The sequence below is a fragment of the Equus quagga genome, chromosome 3, assembly GCF_021613505.1.
Source record: "Equus quagga isolate Etosha38 chromosome 3, UCLA_HA_Equagga_1.0, whole genome shotgun sequence".
In the NCBI taxonomy this organism is placed as follows: domain Eukaryota; kingdom Metazoa; phylum Chordata; class Mammalia; order Perissodactyla; family Equidae; genus Equus; species Equus quagga.
Genome location: NC_060269.1, coordinates 69,689,907 through 69,714,263, shown reverse-complemented (window position 1 = coordinate 69,714,263; position 24,357 = coordinate 69,689,907). Strand labels below are relative to the sequence as shown.

At 55.6% G+C, this 24,357-nt stretch overlaps 1 protein-coding gene across 1 annotated transcript in view; it reads right to left on the bottom strand.

Annotated features, from left to right (window-relative positions):
- Positions 1-24,357, bottom strand: part of GFRA2 (GDNF family receptor alpha 2) — a 79,381-nt gene that overhangs the window by 38,338 nt on the left and 16,686 nt on the right. Inside the window, exon 4 of the mRNA XM_046656769.1 lies at positions 8,938-9,292. Within this exon, the coding sequence (XP_046512725.1) occupies positions 8,938-9,292 (355 nt within the window). The remainder of the gene's footprint in view (positions 1-8,937; positions 9,293-24,357) is intronic.

The window sequence follows — 24,357 nt, the reverse complement described above, 5'->3', positions numbered from 1 at the left end:
GGGAGGGAGCCTCCTGGATCACATGATCTACTCCCATCACTTGACCCCTAGAGACAGGAGATCCCTGTTACATGGGCTCAGAAGCAACCTAAAAAGATCACTGGCCTCACCCTCACCCGCGGCGTGGTAAGGGGCCCTGTCCTCTGCTCTGTACCTCTTGGGATGGGGCACTCACCTCTAACAGGGTCACTGATTCCAGCTCCTGAGGAGATAGAGTTAGCTATGGGCACAGGCAGCAACAGGACTGCAGGTGAGCTGGGTTTAGTGTGACTCCTCGTCCAGGACTCTTTTCACCTGACTCTATTTCTTCCTCATATTAAGCCACAAGCTTGGAGAATCAAGCTGAGTCTGCTGGAGTTGGGGACCAACAGTTGGGGGGCCAGGAGGGGCTGGGGAGACGCTATCTGCTCAGCTCCTCCCCAGGGCATCTCAAAGCTCCAATCTCACACACACGCACACACTCTCCTCCCTTCACCAGTGCCTTCTGCTCTGAGCAGGACACCCCCCTGCCTGGGCAAGCCACGCCCAGCCCTGCTTCCCCTCCTGCCCCCTTCTCCTGGAGCCTCTTTCCCGGGCCAGCTGCAGGACCCTGACTCCACACCACCTCCCGTGGCTTTCCAGCCACCCAGCTGAAGGGCTACAGCAAGCAGTTGACCGTGACAGCAGGTAACTAAGCAGGCCCTTCCTTCATATCAACCTTGCCCCCGGGAGCCCCGCCTCCCCAAACCAGCTGATAAGCTCGCTGAAGGGACTGGTGTTGGCCATGAGCTTGGGCACCAGGCCCCACACTCCACGCTCTTCCCGCACTGTCTTGCTGAATCCCGGGATCTCCGTCTCCAGCCCCAGCCCCTCCCTAACCCCTCACACACTGACCCCTCACACACAAACACCTCACACACACACCCCTCACACACACACCCCTCACTGCCATTGCCACCTGCATGCTCCAAAGGATCTCAAACAACAGGTTGGAACCCAAACATCCTCCCTCTCTGCCCACACCTCCCCCTTTCCTCTCTTCTCTCACGTACTGGCTTTGCCCGCGGGTCACCAGGCAGAGACCCTGCCATCACCGTGGGCTCCTCCCCCTCAGGTCCGCACCTGGAAAGCCCCGGACCTCACCCCCGAGGGCCTCCCCACTCACCGTCTGCCTTCACCTGATCTCCGGCCCCGTGTCAGAGGGTCCCCCTCAGCTCCTCCGACACGGAGCGCACAGCGGCCAAAGCCATCTTCCCCAGACACTGCTGGGATCACGGCACTCTCTTGCTGAAAAGACCTTATGGCTCCCCACTGTCTCGCAGAGAAAATCAGACTCGTTGGCAGAATACACAAGGCTTTCATGAGCTGGTTCCCCCTTTCCTCCCTGGCCCTGTCCCTTTGACACACGCATGCCCTCCGTGAGGGCCCGAGGGCCACTCCTCACACGGCCTCCTCCTCCCAGCCACCCTCCCGGCGGCCCCTGCGGCCTCGGAGGGGCGGCCCCCGCCCCGCAGGCAGCACAAGCCTGGGCAGCTCAGGGCACCCCGGGGGCTGGGCACCTAAAAATGGAGCTCGGGAGGTCCTGCTGACCGGGTTACCAAGCTTCACGGAAGGACTTACTGTCCTTGTTTTGCCAGGGAGCACGGAGGCTCGTCGCCGCCACAGAACCTGCGCCGTGCACGGGACCCCGTGCCCCTCGGTGCCCTTTGGAGAACACGGCTGGGAGGCTGTTCCCTTGGGAGAACACGGCTGGGAGGCTGTTCCGGAGCCATCGCGCTGCTCGGAGAGCACCCCGGGCCCGGTGACGGGGACACCGCAGGCTCAGGAGCACTCCTGCTGGACGGCAGCAAGGCGGCCAGGCTAGGCCAGCCCAAACCTCCCGCCCACTCCGACGAGGAGCTATCTTCCCCTTCCTTCACCATAACTCAATGGCCTGGTTCTGCTGGAGCAGGGAGGGCGCCCACGGTGCTGTGATATGTTACCCACCTCAGAGACCCAGGGAAAAGGGATAAGACCTACCTGCAGGTCTCTGAGTGTTCCAAGAGAGCCCCCGGAAGGACCTTGAGGCCGACATATGGCTCCAGGCCATCAGGCTAAGGCCATCTAAGAAGAGGGGAGCAGGCCCGCCTCACCCTGTGGACACTGCCCCAGGAAGACAAAGAACACGTCCCGGCTGGCCTCAGGAACAGGCACATCCCACCAGCTGAGAACCTTCGAGAGGAATCCCAGCACAGGAACCCCAGGGCACCTCGCGAGCACTCTCAGCTGTGCTCAGTGCCTCCCCATGAAGAAAGTGAGGCTCCTCAGGCAGCCCCAGGCTTCCTTCTCTGGGACAGCAGGCCACCTAGGCTGCTCAGAAGAACACAGGCTTAGAGAAGGTCTCTTGCCACATTTCAAGGACTCTTTTGGCCATGGCTAGAGAAGCTGAGTCAGTGGCGACCATATCGTGGCCCCTCAGAGCCCAGTGACGTGGGAGGTGGGAATGTCTGGGGTCCAAATCACTTGGCAGCATATGGTTCAGCATCAAAGACCATCAGGCACACCATGGGCTGCCCCCAAGGCTGGGGGCCTCAGAATCACAGAGTGACTCTGGCCAAAGCTGTAGTTCTAGGAACCACAGAGTAGCATGGCGGAGCACCTGGGATGGCCCACAGGAGCAGAGACCTCTACCCGACACTTTCCAAAGCCAAGCCGGTGTCAGGTTCTGCTTGGTCACTTCTCCACTGAAGGGGCAGATGAGCAACGTCTCCACACTGGACACAATCTTTCCATGAGGATCTTTCCAGGAAGCTCTGACCAACCAACTGACAAACTAGCTCTAGCTCTGAGCAGGTTTCTGCAATCACCACTTCATCAAAACTGCTGCAGAAGAAGTCACCAACGTGCTCCACCTCCCAAATCGAGTGCACGCCCTCATCTTTCCGGATCTATCAACAGCATCTGACCTAGTTGGTCATGCCCTCTTTTTCAAAAATCTCCTTTGACTACCAGGGTGCCATAATAACATCACCAAACACTCATCGGGCACCAACAGGGGGCCAGGCATGTTCTCAGTGCCTCCTCTCAAGCCAGCCTCTCCCTGGGAGATCCTACCTATTCCCCCAGATTTAAATACCATAAATATGCTAATTACCCTCAGAATTTACAACTCCAGTCAAGCTCCAGACAGGAATGTCTCAAAGGTCTCTCAAAATTAACATGGCTAACATGGAATCCCTGCTTTCTGTCCCCCACTGAGCCTTTTGCTGCAGAAAGTAGCACCATCACCCACCGAGCTGGTCAAGCCAGAAGCCCATAGTTATCCTTGAGTTGCTTTGTCTCCCTTGCTGCCACATCGAGAGACATCATTTCCATCTGCAAATATCTCAAATCTACCCACTCATCTCTCTCCACACGGCCATGCCCTGGGCTGGGCTGCCGTCATCTTCTCTAGTACGACTAAACTAGCCTCCTCCGGGTCTCTCCGAGGCCCTTCTTGCCTCCTCCTCATTCCCCACACAGCAGCCGGGCCACAGTTTTAATAATATCACTGCTGGGCTTCGGAAGCTTCCTTCCAACTAGACTCAGAACAAATCCAAACTCTGCTGTGAGCTGCAAGGGCCTGCCTGCCCCTCACCTCCTCCGGCACCTCCCTTTTGAGCCCCTTCTGCTCCAGCCACACCAGCCTCCTCTCACGTCCCCAGCAACGCCAAGTTGCTTCCCTCCTCCAAACTTCCGCACGGGCCACTCCCTCCGCGTGCAACACTCTTTCTCCCGTCTGCCTTACTTCTCTGGCTTCTCATTCCTCAGGTATCAGTGTAAAGGTCATCTCCTCAGATAAACTTTTCCTGACCCCTCTTTCCAAGTGGGTCCCCCTCCTTCCCTATTATTCTCTATTTCCACATCCTGCTGATTTCGAAAATGTCAGTTATATACGAGTCTACTTACTTGAGTACCGTCCATCTCCTCCATCAGACTGCAAGCTCCAAGGGGGCAGGGACCATCTCTATGTGCTCTCCAGTCAATACCTAGCATCTAGCACAGTGCCTGGCACGTGATAACTATTTGTTAAATAAATAAATTGACACGGTCATAATATAAGAATATAAAAAAGCAGATAGCTAACTGAGAAAATAAACAAAATATTAAAGGAAAGCCACACGATTAGTGCCACGTGAGGACACAGACAAGATTTAGAAAGCATCAGTGGAAGAAGTAGCCAGGAGAGGGCTCAGTAAGACGAGCATCAAACGGGCTTTGAATGAAGGGTAAGTTTAGGTGCTACAGACTGAATGTCTGTGTCCCCCAAATTGATATGTTGAACCACTAATGCCCAGCGTGATGGTATTTGGAGGCAGGGCCTTTGGGAAATTACTAGGTCATGAGGGTGGAGCCCTCAAGATGGGATTAGAGCCCTTTATAGAAAAGTGAAGAGACAGCAGATCTCTCTCTTCGTGCACGCCCCCAGGAAGGCCGTGTGAGGACATAACCCGAAAGGGGACCCTCACCAAGAGCCCAACCACGCTGCACCCTGATCTCGGACACCCAGCCTCCAGAGCTGTGAGAAAGAAATGTCTGTTGCTTAAGCCGCCTAGTCTATGGTATTTTGTTAGAGCAGCCCCAGCAGACTAAGACACCAGCAAGGAGAGAACCCAGGTCGATGAGTGGAAGCAGAAGTAATCAAAGAGCCCGGTGGGAACAGGGGAAGATGAAGGCAGCTGGAAGTGTGCCCTGCCCTGTGTAAGCACACACACCCCCAAGTGCAGTGATGCCTCTGGTATGAACAAACCTGTCTGACTTAGGTTCTGATTCTCTCTGCATAAGTGGCATCTCCCCAAATGGGTCGTTCCTCCTGCCAATCATCCAGCGATGGAGTGTGTTCACACGCAGAACTCCACAAGTGGGAGCCTCACCTGAACAAGGAATGCACCTCGTCTCTCTGGGTGTGAGCTTTATGGAGCCCAGAGAGGAGCCTGGATGATAAAGATTAAAGCTACTCTCTGCCCAGCCATGCTGCTATCCCTGTAGTGGCCAGGGAGGAAAGATGGGTAAACCGTATCTTGTAAACTAGATATCTAGGTTACTGCTTCTCTGTGTTTATTTCCCCAGAGCTTTTAGTAAAGTTATGTTCAACATTCCAGCCTTGTCTCAACTTGCCACAGGAAATTCCAGGAAGAGTCATTTGGGCACCCGTGGCCCAGAGCTCACGGTTGAGCAGGGAGCCTACAGGGGACAGCAGCAGGAGCCAACATGGGATCCCCAAGGGGAAGATGGGCCTCAGAGTCTCTGGCAGGGCTGAGGATCCCACGGCACCTCCGCACACAGAGAGTCTCTCTCCACTGGCAATCTTGCTAGTTAGCTTTTCTTCAGGAAGACAGTGACTTCTTCACCCCGTGGCACCCCTGGGCACAGCCTGGCTCTGAGGATGGATGGGACTGCAGGGCTCTGAGCTCTGCTCAAGATCAGGCAGGCCCCTGAGTGAGGCTCATCCATCTGTGGCTCATCTCACCAAGAAGGGGCTGCTCTCCAGTGCCACCAGAGTGACCCAGGGAAGACCTGGTAGGTAGCAGAGTAGAACTGGGGTTTCAAGAGAACTTGAGTGGAAACGCTATCACCGAGTTTATTGTGTGGCTCTATTCCCATTGCAGAGGCGATAAATAGTGTCCTGTCAGTAGACTGTAAGCACCCTAAGGGCAAGGACCTCTACCTACTTCATTAACTATCCAGTCCCAACACAGGGCCTAGCCCAGAGTGGAGATCAATAAACAGTTGTCAATAAATGAATAAAGGAATGGCCCCAAGACCCCATTCCTCCTGTTATCCGTGACCCACTGGCCCCAGGAATGACTGGCTGGATTCCACCAGGCCATCCATTCTGCCCCTCCCTTGCCCATGGCAGGCATCACTAATCAATCACAGCCCTCTTCTCTACGGAGCCAGGAGGCACATTCACAAACGTCCAGGCAGCCCACCCAAGTTGGTCCTCAACAGAAGGCAGAGGTTCTCAAGATTTGGGAGGTCAAGGAACCCTTTGAGAACCCACTGAAAACAACAAGTTTCTCTCTGGAATATACACATGAAACTTGGCATGTGATTTCAAGACATTCAAGACCTCTCCTATAGAAGAAGTGAAGGCTTGGAAGCCCCACAGCCCATCCACCCCTACGCAAATAATCATTTCCTGCCATTTAGAGGTAACGCACTACAAACAGGAGCCAACAGATCCTACAGAGAGTCCAAAAGAAGCAGGGGGACAACCCAAGGAGCCAAGAGTGAAACCCAGACCTGTCCATCCACACTGCCTGCAGACACTAAGTATGCCCCAAGCTAGGCAAGAGGGGGGCTCTGCCGAAGGGACTCCTCCCCCCTCTCTGCAGACAGTCTTAAGGGAGGGGAGCCCCCACCCCTCTGCCTTCTCTGGGACAAGGACAGTATCCACTGCCCGAAGGGGCCGAGGCAGCCAGGGAAGCCCCAGGCTAGAATCTATTTATACACAGCCTCAGCACCCAGAGGTTAGACTGCAGCCCAGGCTATGGCACGGGGCCAGCGTGGAGTTATTTATATCCTCTTGGCAGAGCGAGAAGAGCAGGGCATTTCAGAGGGCCTCTTCCAGACGGTTTACAGGACAACAGAATTATCCTCCCCACAGCCCCACAACCACACCACACCCACACAATCCGTACCATCCTTGCAATGAGTATACGCTGAGAGAGTAGAAACTAAAAGATTTTGTTTAACAAGAAAAAAAAAAGTAGCTCCTTGTTCATTGCAAGGCTGGGGTGAGAGAATTCAGCCAAATTCTACAGATTCATTCCAAGAGATTCTCCGGGCTTTCCAGACTCCGTATCAGAAGGCTTTCAAAGGAAAAGCCCCGCCTGGTCTTGAGCCCACAGTCCTGAGGCTTGTGGGTGTGACCTGGACAACGACGAAAGGCAGGGCCTGCACGCCGGGTCCAGGTGCAGATTCAGCTTCAAGAGCAGCTGGAAGCGCGGCTGGAGCAGGGGCCTCCACGCTCCCCCCACGGACCCGGGTCCAAAGGGCAGGCGGGGAAGAGTTCACAGGGCTTCCAACACCCCGGGCTCAGCAAGCAGCTATCCCTGCTTAACCGAAGCCTTCTTCAAACCCCTGCCCTTTGTCATCGGTGACAGTGCATCAGACAGCACAGCCGAGCCTGTTAAACATCACACAGCACCAGGGATGCACGAGCCTGCCATGGGGCGTGCCGCACAGCCCGGCAACAGACTCGCTCTCACGGAGTGCCAGGTGAGGAAGGCTCTGGCCGAGCTGCCCTGCCAGGATTCCACAAGTCCAAGCGCCCCCCGACACTGCCATCGGCATGGCACAGCCCCCCAGGCACCTCAAATGTTGGCCATCCAACACCCCCAACCGAATGGTTCCATCGCCCCACAGTTATTCGCCTAGGAAACATGGCGGCCACCATTCAGTTATCCACTCAGGTAACGTCTGTGGAGCACTCGCCACACGCCAGGCTCGAGGTGCAGGACGAGGTGTGCAGTAAACAAGACAGAAATGGCTTTTGCCTCCAGGGAACTTTCAGCCAGTCATCCAGTCCTGACAAGTCTACTTACCACTCACCTCTGAAATGACACACTTCCCTCCATCCCCACAGCCAGTCTCTTAGCCCAGGCCAGTATGCTCTACTGGAAAGAAAGCAGAAGGGACCAGGTCCCAGCTCTGAAATGTATGGGCGGGGTGACCTTAAGCAAGTCCCTTTCTATGTCTCTACATCCTCATTTGGCAGATAAAGATCCTAACAGTGCCTACTTCGTCGTGGGCTTGCTGCAAGGAGGAAATGGGACAAACCATGTAACAGACCAGCATCGGGCATGCAGTGAGCAACATCTGAATCTCTGCCCCACTGCGATCTGTTCCTCCGGCAGCCTCACCTCTGGCCTCCCCACCTCACGGCCCCCACCTGCAGCTGCCCAAAAGCCCAGACTCTCGCCTACCCTCCAGCCTTCTCCCATGCTTTTCTGCTGGCTCCTTCCAGCTTTCTCCTTCTCATTTCCCATGGCTCAGCTCAAGGCCTCTCCTCTGGACCCCTAGGCCAAGGCAGACGGCTCTCCCCTGGGCTCCCTCCCCTGGGAGCCTGCAGCCCCCATCCCACTGCTCTGGGACCACTGCTCTCCTTGTCTGTCTCCCCTTCTGGACTGGGTGCTCCTCAGAGAGCATCAGTTCACCTCTGCACACCAGCCTTAGAACTGAGCGCTGGATGCAAGAGGGACTTGATAAATGCTTAACCACACAAACAGCAAAAACATGAAATTACAAAGAGGCGAATTTCAACTCACTGTAGCAAAGGAAAAAAACACCTTCCTAATAATCAGCCTCCATCTATTAAGCATTACTATAAGACAGGCTCTGTGCTAAGCTTCAGACCCACGTTATGTCACTAATCCTCACAATAACCCTGTGATGTGGGTATTTTTACTCCTGTTTTGCAGGTAAAGGGACAGGACTCAGGAAATTTTAAAAACCTGCTCCAAGTCACAGAGCTAGAAAGCGGAAAAGTCAGGATTCAAACCCAGGACGGTCAGACTCCAGACCCACACTCCACCCCAACACTGGACTGGCTCAGCTCTGGGTGTGGAGGAGCTGCCTGGTGATTTCCGAGAGCCCTTTCAGGACTGCCAGGTGACCTCATTGGGATATTAGGTGGGGGGCTTCCTGTAGACGTGGGACTAAATTCACCGATGGTCCCTTCTTGTTCCAGGCTCTCCGGCTCTAGGAGTTTAAATCAAAGCTCCTTGGCTTGCTCCTCTTGGCCTCCCCATGTGCTTAGCAGGAGGCTGAGCACGCAGCAGGCAAACAATAAGCCTGTGCTAAATGAAGGGACGGACGGCAGCGCGTCCTGCACACGTCCAGCCACCCTCTTTGCCCAGCTCAGGACCATAATCCACGGGCCAGGGGACGCAGGGAAGGAACGCCTGCGACCCACTGGCCGCACGGTGCCCTTACCGGCACAGGTGGTCGGCGCGGCACACGCCACGGAGGTCCAGGCAGTTGGGCTTCTCCTTGTCCTCGTAGGAGCAGCTGGGCAGGATGGTCTGCCGGCGGCGCTCGGCGCATGCCTGGTCCTGGCAGGAGCAGAAGAGCATGCGGTAGGTGTACTCGCGGGGCACGCGGTCGAAGAACTGGCGCAGCGCCTTGTGGCACCTGCGGCGGTTGCAGGGCTCGGCGGGCGAGACCTCGCGGTTGCAGATGGAGATGTAGGAGGAGCGCAGCTTCTTGCAGTTGTCGTTCAGGTTGCAGGCCTTGGCGGCGTCCAGGCAGTGGTTGCTCCTGGCGCTGACGGCCGGGTCTGCCCCTGTCCCTGGAGCAGGGAGAGAGAGAGAGGTCAGAGCCCGCGGGGCACCGGGAGAACGCCCCCCGCGCTTGCTCAGTGCACTCTGCGCTGGCGTCCTCCCCTGCGGACCACCCAACAGGCCCAGCTCCTAAGGCTGTATGAGGGTCCAGAAGGCATGTGGGGCAGCGCCTGGTGAGAGGAAGCTGCACATGTGATGACCCATTCTGATGAGGATTGTTAATCCAAAGTCTTGTTGAAACCTTATCACAAGGGGCAAGCATCTCGGCGTCCATGGCCCTGCTCACAGGTGTGGGAAATGGGGAGATAAAGCCACTGGCTCAAGATCCCACAATGGGGTGGCAGCTGAGCGTGCAGCAGCAGCACGCTGGAGCAGGCCTTCTCGTTAGGGGCACTGCTGACACTTGGGAAGGGACAACTCCCATCGTGGAACCTTCAGCAGCCCACTGCCACCATCCCCACCCCCACTGCTGTGACCGTGAAACTGTCCCCACACATTTCAGAACGCCTGGGGATGGAGGGCTATTGCCACTAGTTAGTGTAGAGACCCTTACAGGAAGCTCCAGGCTGGGGGCCCCGGCAGCGTGAGCTGGGGCCAGGACTGAACAGGGCCTAACACAGAACAACCAGAGGGTAGCTGTGCTGGATGCTGGGACCCTGGCTTCACTGCCATGGCTTTGAACTTTGTGCCACTGTCCATGGAGTGGACCAACTTGGGCACAAAGCAGGATTCCTGGGGACCATCAGGTTCCCTCTGTAGGGACTGCCCCACCCCACAAGTCTCAGCTGTTCTGAGGTGAACACACAGCACAGGGCCTCCACTGCCAGCGACTCCCACCTGTAGAGCGTCTCTGGCCCATCCTGATGATAGACAGGGTGGGAGGCAGGACCCCAGTATGCACATGTGCCCTGAGACGTTCTGGTGAGAGTCGATGGCAGATCATCTAACCCACCTCTTTATTTTACAGAGAAGGAAACTGAGGAGCTGATGGGCAAGGGGCTTGCCCAAGGTCCCCCAGCGCGCTGGCAGCACACAGAGCAGGAGCCCAGGACACACCAGCACCACAGTACGCCAGGGAGAGCATCGGGTGAGGCTTTACGAGGAGCCAGAGCATTTTCACTTGTTGCTCATCCACCCAACAGGTGCTTCCCAATATTCACTCAGCACCCCTGCTCCGGGCGAGGCCCCAGGCAGTGGGAAGGACCCGGGGTACAGTGTGCGGATGCCGGGCAACCCCCCACCACGGCTAGCCCTGGCGCCCGGGCATCTCCAGCATGGTTCCCGGTGTCCTGCTGTCTTGGTCACTAAAGATCTATGGAGTCCCCCCTCTACGAGGGGCTGTGCTGGACAGAGAAGTGTGAGAGGAGCCCGTTCTGGAGGAGCTCACGAATCCAGCTGAGAACCAGGGGGCAGAAGAGCACAGCGGTGCAGACTGGGTGTTCAGAACTGAAGCATCTGCGTGCCACTCGGCCCCACTACTACTTAGCTGTGTGGCCTTGGGCAAGTGACTGCACCTCGCTTGGCCTCAGTGTCCCCGTCTACAAAAGAGTGCCTACCTCGCAGCATTGTTGAGGGCACAAATGAGATAACTCATTTTTCTCTCTCCTGCATGACAGCTTTGCCACATACTGGCTCATCCCCCTCAGCCATTACATCGCCCACCTTTAAGGGAGAAAGCCCCCTTGTGACCATACACCCCCACTAAGCTGCCTATCTTTCTGCTCCCCTTTAAGGCAAAACCCCTCAAACAAGTCATCTACACAGCCGCCTCTTTCTCCCCTTCCGTGCTCTCCCATCTGCCTGCCCCGTCAGTGGTCAGGGACCCTGGGGGCCTCCACTTCCTCAGCCCAACAGCAGCACTGGACACAGCCGGTGGCCCCTCTGGCCCCTCCTCACGGCCCCCTCTCCCTTCTGCCCCCTGCCCCCTCCTTCTTAGCCTGCTTTGCCGGGTCCATCTTCCCCACCAGGGCCCAGCCCCCTATTCCCTACAGGCACCCCTCCCCAGGGCCCTCGGCTCACCCCACGGCCTTAAACGCATCAGTGAGCTGTCGACTCCCCGCCCAGCCCTCCCCCTGAACCCCAGACTCATGTGTCCCACTGCCTGCTTGCCAGCCCCACCGGGAAGGCTGACGCCGCATCCCAACCTTGACCGGCCCAAAGCCAATCCCACGCGGCTCCCCCAGGCGGCGCCCCGTCTTCCTCGCCCCTCTGACTACAACCGCACCCTGCCAGGAGCTCAGGCCGGAAATCCTGGGGCCTCCTGGACTCCTCTCATTCACACGCCCCATCCAAAAACCTGGCCGTTCTACCTTCAAAGCACATCCAGAATCCAACCGCTGCCCGCTGCCACAGCCGCGGTCCAAGCCACCGTCCTGCGCACTGGGGACAGCTTCCCTCCCAGTCGCCCTGCCCTGCCTTGCACCCACCGCACTCTATCCCCACCCAAAACCATCCTCTCATCACAGCTGGAGCAAGCCTGCTGGCACCGAAGGCACAGAGGTAACACTCCTGGGCCCCAAAACTTCCATTGGGCTCCCGTCTCGTTCAGAGGCTGTGGCACGGCCTGCGAGGGAGGAGCTGCGTCTGTGCTGACCAATATGGGAGCCACTAGCCACACACGGCCGCTGAACTTGAAATGTGCCCAGCTCAAAATGAGATGCCCACACCAGATTTTGAAAAGACACATCAGGCTGTGAAAACTTAATAAGAAAAAATAATAATATAAGCATTTCATTAATAATTTTTAACTTTTATTACATGTTGAAGCAATAACATTTTAGAAATACTGTGTGAAACGAACGTATTGTAGGGGCCGGCCCTGTGGCTGAGCTGTTAAGTTTGCACGCTCCACTGTGGCAGCCCAGGGTTTTGCAGGTTCGCATCCTGGGCACGGACATGGCATGGCTTATCAGGCCATGCAGAGGCGGCATCCCACATGCCACAACTAGAAGGACCTACAGCTAGAATATACAACTACGTACTGGGAGGCTTTGGGGAGAACAAGAAGGAAAAAGAAAAAAAAGAAGATAGGCAAGAAATGTTAGCTTAGGTACCAATCTTTAAGAAAAAAATTATTACCAAATTAATTTGCTTGCTTCTTTTTACTTTTTTTTTTTTTTTTTTTTTGGTGAGGAAGATTGGCCCTGAACTAACATCTACACCAGTCTTCCTCTGTTTTGTACGTGACCTGCCGCCACAGCATGGCTTGATGAGCGGTGCATAGGTCCATGCCTAGGATCTGAAACCCAGGAAGTCAAAGCGGAGCACACAAACTTAACCACTACACCACTGGGCCAGCCCCTCTTTCTTAATGTGGTACGAGAAAACTCAGAATTACATAGGTGATTCATATCATATTTCTATTAGCCAACACTGCTCTCTATGACCTCACCTCCTACTCCTTCCCCACGCTTACTTACTCCATTCCAGCCACATTGGCCTCCTTGCTCTTCCTGGAACATGCCCTGAACTCAGGGCCTTTGCACTTGCTGCCTCTTCTGCCTGGAAAGCTCTCCCCCACTCCATGACCACATGGCTCCTTTCCTCACTTCTTTCATGTCTCTGCTCAAATTTCACCTTGTCCGTAGTCCTTCCTGACCACCCTATACATAATAACAACACTTTACCCCCTATTCTGACCTCTACTCCCCACGGCACCCATCACCATCTGCCATAATGTATACTCACCTGCCCATTGGTTTGTTTGTATCTCATGTAAGCAGCATGATGGCAGGGCCTTTGTTGGTTGTGCTCACTGCTGTGCCCATAGCTCCCAGCGTCTGGTGCATGGTGGGTGATTAATAAGCATTTGATGAGTGAAAGAATGAGTACACTTAGAACAGTGTCTAGTTCACGACACGTGCTCAAAAACGCTGGATAATCTCACCGAGGAAGCCACACCAGCACAGAGCTGCAACAGCGGCCAGCACAAGACCACGTCCAACCAGCCTCAGGTGGGGCCCGGCCCAACGGAGACTGAGCCATCACCCCAGCACCCTGCCTGGCCAACAGCAGCCCTACAGAGGCAGAAAGAGGAGCACTCCCTCTTCTCGTCGTAAAAATGAAAGGGGAACTAAGGCAGAAAGGGAATCAAGGTTTGTTTCCTCACTCACTCCATTACCAGATCTTTCCTGAGGGCCTCCCCAATGCCTCCCCCAGAGGCCCCTGTGGGTTGGGGAGGTGGGGTGCTATGGGAGCAGAGAGGGAGGGATCCTGCCCAGATGGGGTCATGGAAGCAGTGACACTTCTGCTGAAACCTACAGGATGCATCAGAGGAGGCAGAAAGATAGAAAGGGGCCCCAGGCAGAGGGAAGAGCAGGGCCAGCCTGGGAGGAGCGGATAGCAAATCAGCGTGCCTGGAGGTAGAAACTGAAAGAGGGACCACAAGAGATGACGCTAAAGAGCCAAGCGAGGGCTTCTTGGCCACAGTAGGGTGTGTGGCCTCCCAGGCCGGTCATGAGCTGCTGCCAAAGCATTCTGCCCCGGCCAAGCAAGGACCAGAGGACCCCGTCCACACAAAGGCTACTCTGGTGCCACTGCCTCTATGGGAGGGCTCCCCCACCAGCTGGCTGTTCCTCCACCTGTCAGGAAGTAGCCTGGGGCCCAGGCAGAGGAGAGCAAGAATGAGAGGGACCCCGGAAGGGAGTAGGGTGACAGCCGCAGAGGGAACAGCGGCTAATTGGGGCCCCGGCTGCTTTCCCATCCCCAGCTGCTCGGCCCACCCCTCTCAGCACAGTCCTGAGCTAATGCTGGTGTAATTACAGCCTCGTGGCTGCCATTTGGAGCTTGAATGGTGAAAGCTTTTGCTAAGGAGGTGGGAAATGTAAACCCCTGCGCCAAAACTTGGTAAATTTCCTAGAAAAAGAAAAATACAAAAAATGTAGTGGTAGTAACAGCAATTGCCTAGTTACCAGGAAGATGCTCCCCCCCCCCCCCAGCCCCTGATCCTCCCAGGGTAGACCACAGGCCAGGGGGCTTGAGAGCAGCCCGCTGCAGTCAGGGAAAGGCCCCGGGAGTGGCCTGGGCTGCGGCTCTCCCAGTGGGGAGCGCGTGTCCTTCCCAGGTCTCCACGCCTATCCTCACCGCCAGGGCCACGCAGGTCCAGGAGGTTTTGTGTGCATCTTCCGAGGCCCCAGGTGGGGCGCGGAGGAGGTGCTGGGCGGCAGCCCTGGACTGACACGTCCCAGGGTGGACAGGAGGCCCCAGGTGCCCCGCCCCGTCCATGCACAGACCACAGGGCCGGCAAGGGGCACAGGAGCTAGAAAGTCATCCAGGCCTGGACGGGCCAGCCCCCAGACTTCCACCCACAGGCTCTGCTGAGAGGAGCCCAGAGGGGCCTAGGGGTCAGTGGGAACAGCCACCGGAGGGAGAGCAGGCAGGATTTGACCACGCCCAGCACCTTCCCAAACCGCAGTGAATTCATCCTCCCAGCGCCAGCCCCTGGAGACACACTTGGCTTCTTCATCCCTCCCCTCGCCGCCCTCTGTGAGGGCAGGAGAGGGTGGGCCACCGGAGAGGGCTCCCTCACCCCAGCCAAGCCTCGCCCACCTCCCCTCCTCCCTCCTGGGCTGCTGCCCTGAGCGAATGACCCTCTGCCCCTAGATCCTCCAAATGACGTCCTTTAAACACTTGCTGGCACCCCTGCAGCACCAAGTTCACCAGCCCACAGTTCCCAGGCAGCGCCTGCATCCTTTCGGCCATGCTGCCAGCACCACCCGTACTAATATTTAATTAATTTCTTCTTTAAACCCCTGAATTTTAAATTTCTTCAACTGACCCACTTTTTAAATTTTTCAATACCTATCTAGATTTGTCCTAAATGATAACATCTAATTTTTCTAATACGTGTTAAAATGCGCTGCTTTTAAAATAAGGATATTTATTCCCAACTGCACCCCCTACGCCAGCATTGAGCGGGGTGCGTGCATTTGGAGGCAAGCAACTCATTTAGAGGCAAGGGTCTCCAACTTCGGCTCGTTGTGACTCACTGGAACTGCCTGTTACCCACCAATGCGCGGGCCCCACCTCAGACCCTGCGAGTTGGGAGCTGGCGCCCAGGAATCGGGATTTCGCCAGCTCTCTGTGACCCTGAGGCTGCCTTCAAAGCTGGAGGCCCAGAGATTTAGAGAGGCTGAGCTGCCCTCGGCCTGCCCCAAACATGCACACACCCACCCGGCACTCAGTCCGCCAACCCGCCCTGGGCAGAAGGGAGCTCATGGGCCTCTGCTGTCACCAGAGCACGTCCCCTGGGGATTCACCCCCAACCCGAGCGAGGGGCTCCTCAAGGAAGACTTTCCAGCTGCAAACTGGCCTCTTCCTCGGGAGCAGAAAGAAGATGCTCACCATTCCATGACCCTTCCAATCCAGGGGGCCCAAGGCGTTGCAGCTCCCCTTCTGGCCTTCCAGGAAATTGTGAGGCTGGTCACTTGCCCTAATCCCATTCCCAGAGGCCATGTCCACCCCAAGCCCACCCTGGGCCTCTGGGGCATGCTCTACAGCTTTGCCACTAAAGTGGGAGTCGGAGACCTGGCCCTAATTCCGTCTGTCCCTCTCCCAGCTGGGTGAAACTGCAGACCAGTCCTCGCCCTCTCTTGGCTTCATTTCCTCACCTGAAAAATGATGGGTTTTGAACTCTATGGTCTCCTCCCATCCCCCTCCCCCCACACATAGCAGCACAAGACTGAGGCCTGAGGGGATGAGAACGCTCCCCATCCCTCACTGTCCCCGAGAGAGGGCTAAAAGGAGTCTGCCCCAGCCCTGTGCAAACACAACAGCACATGTGCACACAGCAGCACACACGCACACACAAGGGCTCGCAACCATACCTGCCTCCTCCACGCACATCACCCACAGCCCTTTGGTCAAACAGCTGTCAGGTAACAGATATTACCATGGACTGACCAAGTGCCCTAGAGATCCAGCTGTGAGCTGGAAAGACAGAGTCCCCGCTCTCCAGGGGTTCTACCCTAGTGAGAGGAAGACTAGCAATAAACACAAAAACAAGGAAAGAAGGTAATTTTAAGTGCTGATAAGTGCTATGAAGAAGACAAAATAAAGGTATTCAGAAGAGAATGATCAGGGGATAAGGGAGAGCCTGTCCTAGGAGGTGACATCCAAGCTGAGATAGAATGACAGGCAGGAGTGAAACATGCAAAAAATCCAAGGTAAGAGAATTCCAAGCAAAAGAAAGAGCAGGTGCAAAGGTCCTGGGACAGGCATGAGCTTGGCATGTTCGAGGTCAGAAGGAAGGGTAAGGTGGCCAGAGTTTCCTTAATGGAGAGGGAGAGGACACTAGAAGGACCATCAGGGGCGACCACATGGGACTCTGTGGGGCCCTGTGGTGCAGGGTAAGAACTTCAGATTTTATTCTGAGATGCAAAGCATTGGAGGGTTTTAAGGAAGGGAATCACCTGAGCTCACTGACTGGCTGACGGACGGAAGTCAGAGTACCATGGGGAGAGGGGAGCTAACGGGGAGACCAAGTGGTGGCAGCTTCAGAAGAGTGGTGCCTGCAAGGATGGCAAAAAATGGTCCATTCTGCACATAATTTAGACATAAAGCCAACAGGAATGGTTGGCTATTGAGTGGGAAGAAAGAGAGAAATCAAAGAAAACTCCTGGGTTTTGGCCTGAGCACCAGGTGGATGGTGGAAGCATTTTGTGAAACAGGAAAGACTTGGAAGGAAGAAGAAATGGATAAGTCTGTTTTCCACTTAAGTTTGAGATGCCTATTGGATGTCCAAGAGGAGATATTGGACAGACAAAAGGACAAATGAGTCTGGAGTTCAGGAGAGCCCTGGGCTAGAGACACAAACTGACCACATTGACATCAGAGGCTATTTAAAGCCGTGTAACTGAATGAGGCTGCCTGGGTCCAGAGTGAAGATAAAGAAGAGGAAAGGGGTCAGGATGGAGCTCCAGGTGCCATCACTGACTGGAGACCGGAGACTGGGAAGGAGTGGACCACAAGGTGGTGGAAAATCAGGAGTCGCTGGTGTCACGGAAGCCAAGACAAGAGTTTCAAAAAGGAGGAGAGTCAACTGAACCCAAATAACTAAGGGCGTAAGGGTGAGCAAAAAAGCAATCAACAATGAGATGTAGATGAAACACAATCTAAACTGGGCTGAGGGAAGGGAGGAAGAGTGGTGAGGAAGAGGGAATGGCCAGGAGAAGAGATTCCACGAGAGGACACCGCCTTTCCTGTTGGGTTGCAGCCACCCCAACCATCACCTCCACAGCCCTTGCCCTCATGGGGCCATCCCTGCCCAGGAGTCCCTCAAGATTCACTTACTTTTACAAAGGCTGCTTACTGAGCACCCACTAGCACCTCTGCTCCTCCCTGCCCGGGGCTGAGCTGGTGACAAAGAGTGGGGACTCTGGCCCAGCAGTGGCTTGGGAGGTAGAGGACCTGGCTGGGCCACAGACTAGCACAGCAAGTGTGCACAGGTTAGGCAACCTCTTTGAGCCTCATTTTCCTCATCTGCAAAATAGGTACCCAACACCCGTCCCACCAAGACTACGCAAAAGATTAGACAGGAGAATGTAGGTGAAAACACCTCACACAGTTTCTGGCCCACAGCAAACAGGCAACAAATGCTTGTTTGAAGATGTGTTCCCCAGTGGGACAGACTCTCCCTTCCATGTCTCCTTTTTCACGGCGCCCTGGAGCAGAAGAGGCCGGGCCCTGTGCCTCTTGCAGCCTCCCACACCATGCCCCCAAAATAAGAGGGTCCCCAGTCTCCCTGCTGGTGAGCAAGACGAGGCCTTCAGATCGCGCCCCCACCCCCGCCGCCCCACTCATCCAGAAGCTAGGAAAGCAGGACCTTAACGACCTTTCTCAGCTCTGGGTCCCCGCACCACTGGGCGTGGTGACCAGGAGCCCCATGCCATGCTTCCCCAGGAAACGCCCGGGCCAATCCCAGCATGCCTCACCTGCCAGCCCTCTGTTGTCACTCAAGGCACAGGGATCCGGTGGACCCCAAGCCTCCTCCCCTACTGCTCTGCGTGGCCGAGGCTCCCACCTCTCAAACCGGCCCTGGCAGCCCTAGGCCAGGCGTCCTGACAGCCCCACCTTCTCTGGGAGCGTCCCTCACCTCCAGCGCCACGCCCCATGCGGCCCCCCAGCGCTCTCCAGGGCAGTGGTATTGGGGAGGCGGGCCAAGCCCCCAAAAGTCAATTTGACGAATGGCAAATCCTCTGAAAATCAACTCAAAAAAATCAATTTGGACACTCTTGAATATCATTTTCTATTTTGTCAAATTTTAACCACTGGCAGAATTCTTTCTCCAATTCCTCAAAAGGCAAATGTGTCTTAATTTTGTGATTCCAGCAATTAAAAATTTTAAATTTTATGCTTTCACATTTGAAGGGACTTTTACCAGCCACTTTTGGGGCCCCAATTACTTTTAAATATAGTTTTAGTGGGTTTTTTTTTAACATTTAGGATTTTTACCATTCTCACGCCAATTCCCACCATGGCATAGCAGCTTTATTCTTCTATTTATAATAATTAAAAACCCAAATTGAGACATTTCACATTGATGTAATTCACCTAAATGCTCCATCAGCATGTTTTTATTTGTGGTGAACGAATGTAGGACTGGGGGCACCAATCACAAGCTAAATATTTTCTCATTGATTATGGAACACACTTTTCTTGCAATAACAAGTCTCTATCACCTCCTGGCCCTTAGATTCCAAACAAGTGGATAAATCTGAAAATACAGCTGTGAAGACCATTGGCAAAAATCTCCAGAAGCCATGAAAACCATTCAATGTCACTTTCTAAAAACTTTGAAAATAATGAAAAGAAACAAGTTTTGGTACATCAATAAATTTGGTAAAATCAGTGATTTGGTCATTTAGCATACTGATTTTGAAAGAAGTGACCACTGGGCAGCTCAGGGACAGTGACCTCCAGGCCCAGCGGTGGTGGGACTCCTGCCTTCTCCTCAGGGCCATTTCTAGGCCATTTCTCCTCCTGTGGGATTCCTGCCACCCGCCCACAGCCCTGCCCCTCCTTGTGGCTGTCTCTGCCGACCACCCCCCCCCCATACCCACTGCCCTCTCAGGGAGGACCTCACACCTGGCTCGCTGTCCTCCTTCCCTCCCCTTCCCAGGGGCTCCCACTCCACACTCAGCATTCCCGCCTGCAGAGACCTCTTCCCACGCCTCCGCTCCCCACTGCCATGTCACAGCCTCCCTTGCCTTCACCAGCATCCTCCCAGCCAGAAAGGGACTGCCGTCAGCCCCCTCAGACCACCGTCTCCTCACCTTCCAGCTCCCTCTCTGGTACCCCACTCCCTCAACTTTCCCCAGACCCCACTGACCCCCCGACTTGCTCTTCCTCAACCATCCCCCCACCCTGTGCTCGCTTTCCTCCTCACCCAGCAAGCACCCCAACTGCCTCAGCGCCTCTCTTCCTCGATCTTGCTCACAAACCACCAGCCCTGGCTAATCCACTCCCCTCCTACTCTGTCTCTGAACAGAAATTCCCTCACTTCTCACCACGACAAGACCAACCTGTCACCTAGACTGTGCGCCCAGCTCTGCCTCCCTGTTCCGAGGTAGCAAGGGCCCCTGACACTTGTGCCCTGGGTCCCATCCCTCCTCCCTCCCAAGGATATCACTCCTCAAATTGCCCCTTCAATCTCTCCATCTCCAAGGGATCATTCCCAACAGCATCCAACAGCGTACCATCATCGCCGGTCTCAGAACGTGACAAATACAACAGCAAAGCCATCCATGACCCCACATCCCCCTATTTCACTCTCCCCTTCACAGGGAAATTCCGAACAGCAGCCTACAGTTGCTATTTTTACCTTCTCACCTCACATTCTCTCCTCCATCCTCCCAAATGCAGCTTCCAACCCACCCCCCCACTAAGGATACTCCAGTCAAGGTCGTTCGTGACCCCCAGGCTGCTGAATCCGCTGGTCACTTCTCTAAACTTCTCTCTCTTGACCTCTGGACTGCAGTCGGCACAGCTGACCACTTTCTCTGTCTTGAGACCTGTGCTTCTCCTGGTTCCCTGGCACCCCCGACTTGGTTTCCCCTTTCTCACTGGCCCTGGTCTCAGCCTCCTCTGTGTGGAGAGCCCAGCCTCCCTCTCTCTCTGTCTACACTCTCCCTAGGTGACCTCATGGGTCCTCAGCTTTAAAGACCATCTACATGCTAACGACTCTCAATCTAGACACCAACCCTGACCCCTTCCAGAACTCCAGGCTTACATCCAACTGCCTACTTGGTATTTCCAGGCGGAGGTCTAAATAGCATCTCAATCCTAACGTGGCTGGAAGAGAACTCGGTTTCTGCTCCCACCCCCAGCTTGTTCCTGACCTCCTCTTCTCTATCCTAACATATGGCAGTAGCTCTGTTGTTCAAGCCTAGATTATCAGTTATGCTTAACTCCAGCCCCACATCCTCTCAACTCCACCTCAAAACAGATCCCAGCCCGTGCAGCCTCCCCATCTCCCCTCCATCTTAGGACATGGGCCTCTCAGTCGTTCTCCCTGCCTCCACTCCTGCTGCACCCCTCCCCGCCACACGATCCACTCTCCCACAGCGCGAGAGTAATCTTTTCAAAAGCATAAATCATACTGTGCTGCTCAAGTGTCTATAATCCTCAAAGGTTTCTCATCATCCTTAAAATGAATTCCAAACTCCGTAACTTGCCTGCAGCATCTCAGTGATCTGGCCTGGCTGCCTCTGTGCCCACCTCCCAACCCACTGCCTCCACCTTACTCGCCGAGTCCCAGGCACACGGCCTTCATCCTGCCCTCTACCATACATGTCCCCACCTGGGGGCCTTTCCCTAGCTGTCCCCTCTGCCATTCCCCGAGCTACCCAGGCCTGGATCCTTCCTGAGAGTCATGCTTTGGCATGCCCAATCTAGACAGGCCACAGTCGCCTCTTTCCCATCATCCTATTTTAATCCTTGCTTAGCGTTCATCGCTATATTACATTTTTTGCGTTAAGTTGTTTGCTGGTTTATTTTCTTTTTTTTCTCTGTCTCAGGCTAATTGAACATAAGCTCCCTAAGAGCAGCAGACTCCTCCGTCTCGCTCAGTGCATATCCTCAGCACCTAGAACGGCAGGCATGGCAAGGATGCTCGGCGCGGCCGAGGGATGAATTCACACGCACTGCTTCTGCAGAGGATCAGCCTGTAGGAAGCCCCAAAACACACACATAAAGGTTCAGCCCTCTAATTATTCCTGTTGGTCAGACAACGATGGCCTTTCTAGCTCCGTATTCATCCCTGGACCACTGTTCCCAGGGCTTCCCTAAGAGGGAAGAAAGGGGGCTGAGGGCAGCGGTTGCTCCCCTGAGAGAAGGGCCATATCTCCCCTCTCCACTGTCCCACTCAGGCCTTCTCCATCCTTGCCTCCCTTCCTTCCCTATCCACCTGCAGGAGGCAGCCACCGCCAAAAACCCATAACTGCTCATACACACCTCCCTCCATGCACCATCCCCCAACATACACCATCCCACACACACCACACACATCAGCCCACACACACCCCCCCGTCGACACACATAATACTCTACACACGCACAATACACACTCCATACACACAGACCACTTCACACACACACACCACCCTCCACACACCATCCCCCAACACATATCATCCCACATACACTCGTACCACACACACATCACCACACACACACGTCACACACACTTACACTCCCCACCACACACTACACACACGTACACACTCTGACCCCAGTCTGCTCTGTTCCTTTCTCTTCATACCGTGGGGTTAAAGGAGTATGTTGACAGACATGGCCAGGAGGGGCGTTCCCAGGGCGGTTAAATAAAGTGAACCTGCCTTATAGCCAGATCAATGAGGTGAGTACAGTTGGTGGCTGAGCCTGGGGCATCCTCAGGGGACCGAACCCTGTGGAGCCTTCTCAGCAGCTCCTGGAGAGCAGGGGGGCCCAGCCCAGAGCACCCACATCCCCACGCTGGCAAAGCCTGTCCCAGAAACCCCAGGGGAGCAGCAGGTGCTCCAGAGAAGATGTTATACAAAGGCTACCAGAAAACCTCTTCACCCCAAGACCCTCACCCCAGCCACAGCACCTGGAAATCTACCATGAAAAAGCCTGTCTTTGGGGTTAAATTTTGTTCTCTCCTGTTGTTTATTTCACAGCAATTTCTTCTTTGGACACAAGGCACCAACACCCTGCTCACACCTTAGTCCCAGCAACTCCCTCCACCCCCAACAGGAGAGTGGGCACCAGCGGGAGCAAGGAGGAAGTCAAAGGCAAGAGGGCGATGCCTGGGCCCCCTGATGGGAAAGCTGGCCTCCTCCCAGCTGGTCCCCACCGCTGACCAGAATGGCGAGGGCTACTGGCCACCTGGTCCCACCACCTCTTCTTCCTGTCCCCAAAGTCCCTCTCTCTCCACCCCCACCCTCTCCCTGGCCATCAGATGAACTCTCCCTGAAAGGGGAGGTGTAAGAGGTGACAGAGCTGCAGCTGAAGCCCAATTTTCGTTGACACTCAGAGCCTCTGACAGCTGTTAGAAGAAGAATGTGATTTTGAAATTTAAATAACACGCTTCTGCATTCGGCTCAGGGAGACAACCTGAGGATAAGCAGTTTATCGCCTGAGCCACCACATGGGGGGAGGGAAAGAGGCTGCCTGCTCCCTCACTTCCTCCCGGCCCTCCAGCCCAAACCCGTCCCCACCACCTCCTCACAGGGGCTGCCTTAGAATGAGCTGCGCCACCTGACCTGCTGAACCGGTAAAGCTCTGCTCGACAGTCCGACAGTCCGCTGCTCAGCAAGCCCAGAGAAGGAGGGGCTGGGGGCACCCCTCAGGGGAGCCAGGGAAGGGAAGGGCCACCCTAGGAATCCAGCAGAGCTGAGCCAGGCCCAATCCCCACCCCCCACCCTGGCTAGGGTCACTGAGGTGAGCTTCACAGGGGATGACTCCCCCACCCACGGGCAGCTCAGCCCCTCCCCGGGGACCCAGGCCCCCTGGCCAGGCAGTCATGCTGAGCTCTGTCCGGGAGAAGTCCTGGGCAGGAGACCCAAGGGAGGAGACTCCAGAGAGGCCAATCTCCCATCTGCCACAGGGGTCTCTACTAGTGCCGTCTGAGCCCACCAGGCTCAGAGGACATGCAATTCCTTCACCCCTAGAGCTTGGCCAGGCCTCCGAGCCATCATGCTGCCAGGAATGTCATTCCCAGATCCCACTCTCTCCTCTTCCAAGGCCTTCCTGATTTTCCCAGGCACCCGCAGCTGTTGCCTCCCCTGAGCACTCGGGGCAGCACGTGGTCTACACCTCCACCAACAGTAAACCGCCACCTCGTGGGTGTCTAGGTGGGTGTCTGCATGCCCCGCCAGGCAGCGGGGGCATGGGTCTGACGCCCTGTAAGGCAGTGTCTTGCATAGTATCTGGACTGCATGGAACACTCGATGTTGATCAACAACATGGAGGTTCCCGCAAGCCCCAGCCCCAGCCCCACCTCTCCCACGAAGTGCGGGCACCACGGCCAGGACCCCCTCCTCGAAACCTCAGCTCCTCCCAAGACGCGGCACACGGGACACCTCAGACCGGCCTGCACCTCCTGCACCTCTCCTCGTGCAGGTCTAACGCCTCACACCAACCGTTAGCTCCCTCCGGCCCCCGACAGTGCTGGCCGTGGCCACCGTCCAGGGCGCTCCTGTGCTCGGCGCCATGCCGGGAGTGTGCGTGCATCATCGCCAATCCTTGCAGAGCAGGCCGAACTGCTCCATTTTATGGATGAGAAAAATGAGCTTCAGAGGGGTCCAGTGACCCAGCCTGTGGTCACCCAGCTTGCAGGGCCAGGCCAGGCCTCAACACTAGTACCAGCAGGCCTCCGAGTCCAGGTCCCACCCACCACTCCAGGATCCTCTGTGGTATGCTTTAGAAGCGCAGCGCAGTGCGGGCACCCAAGGGAACATGGAGGCATGGGAGCACCGACACGGGGAGACCCACTCCCACGATCACGGCGCCCCAACACATAAGAGCGAGTGCCACGATAAAGGACAGAGTGCTGTGGCACCAACAGGGAGGGTGGTGTCCCTCTCTCAGGGGCCAT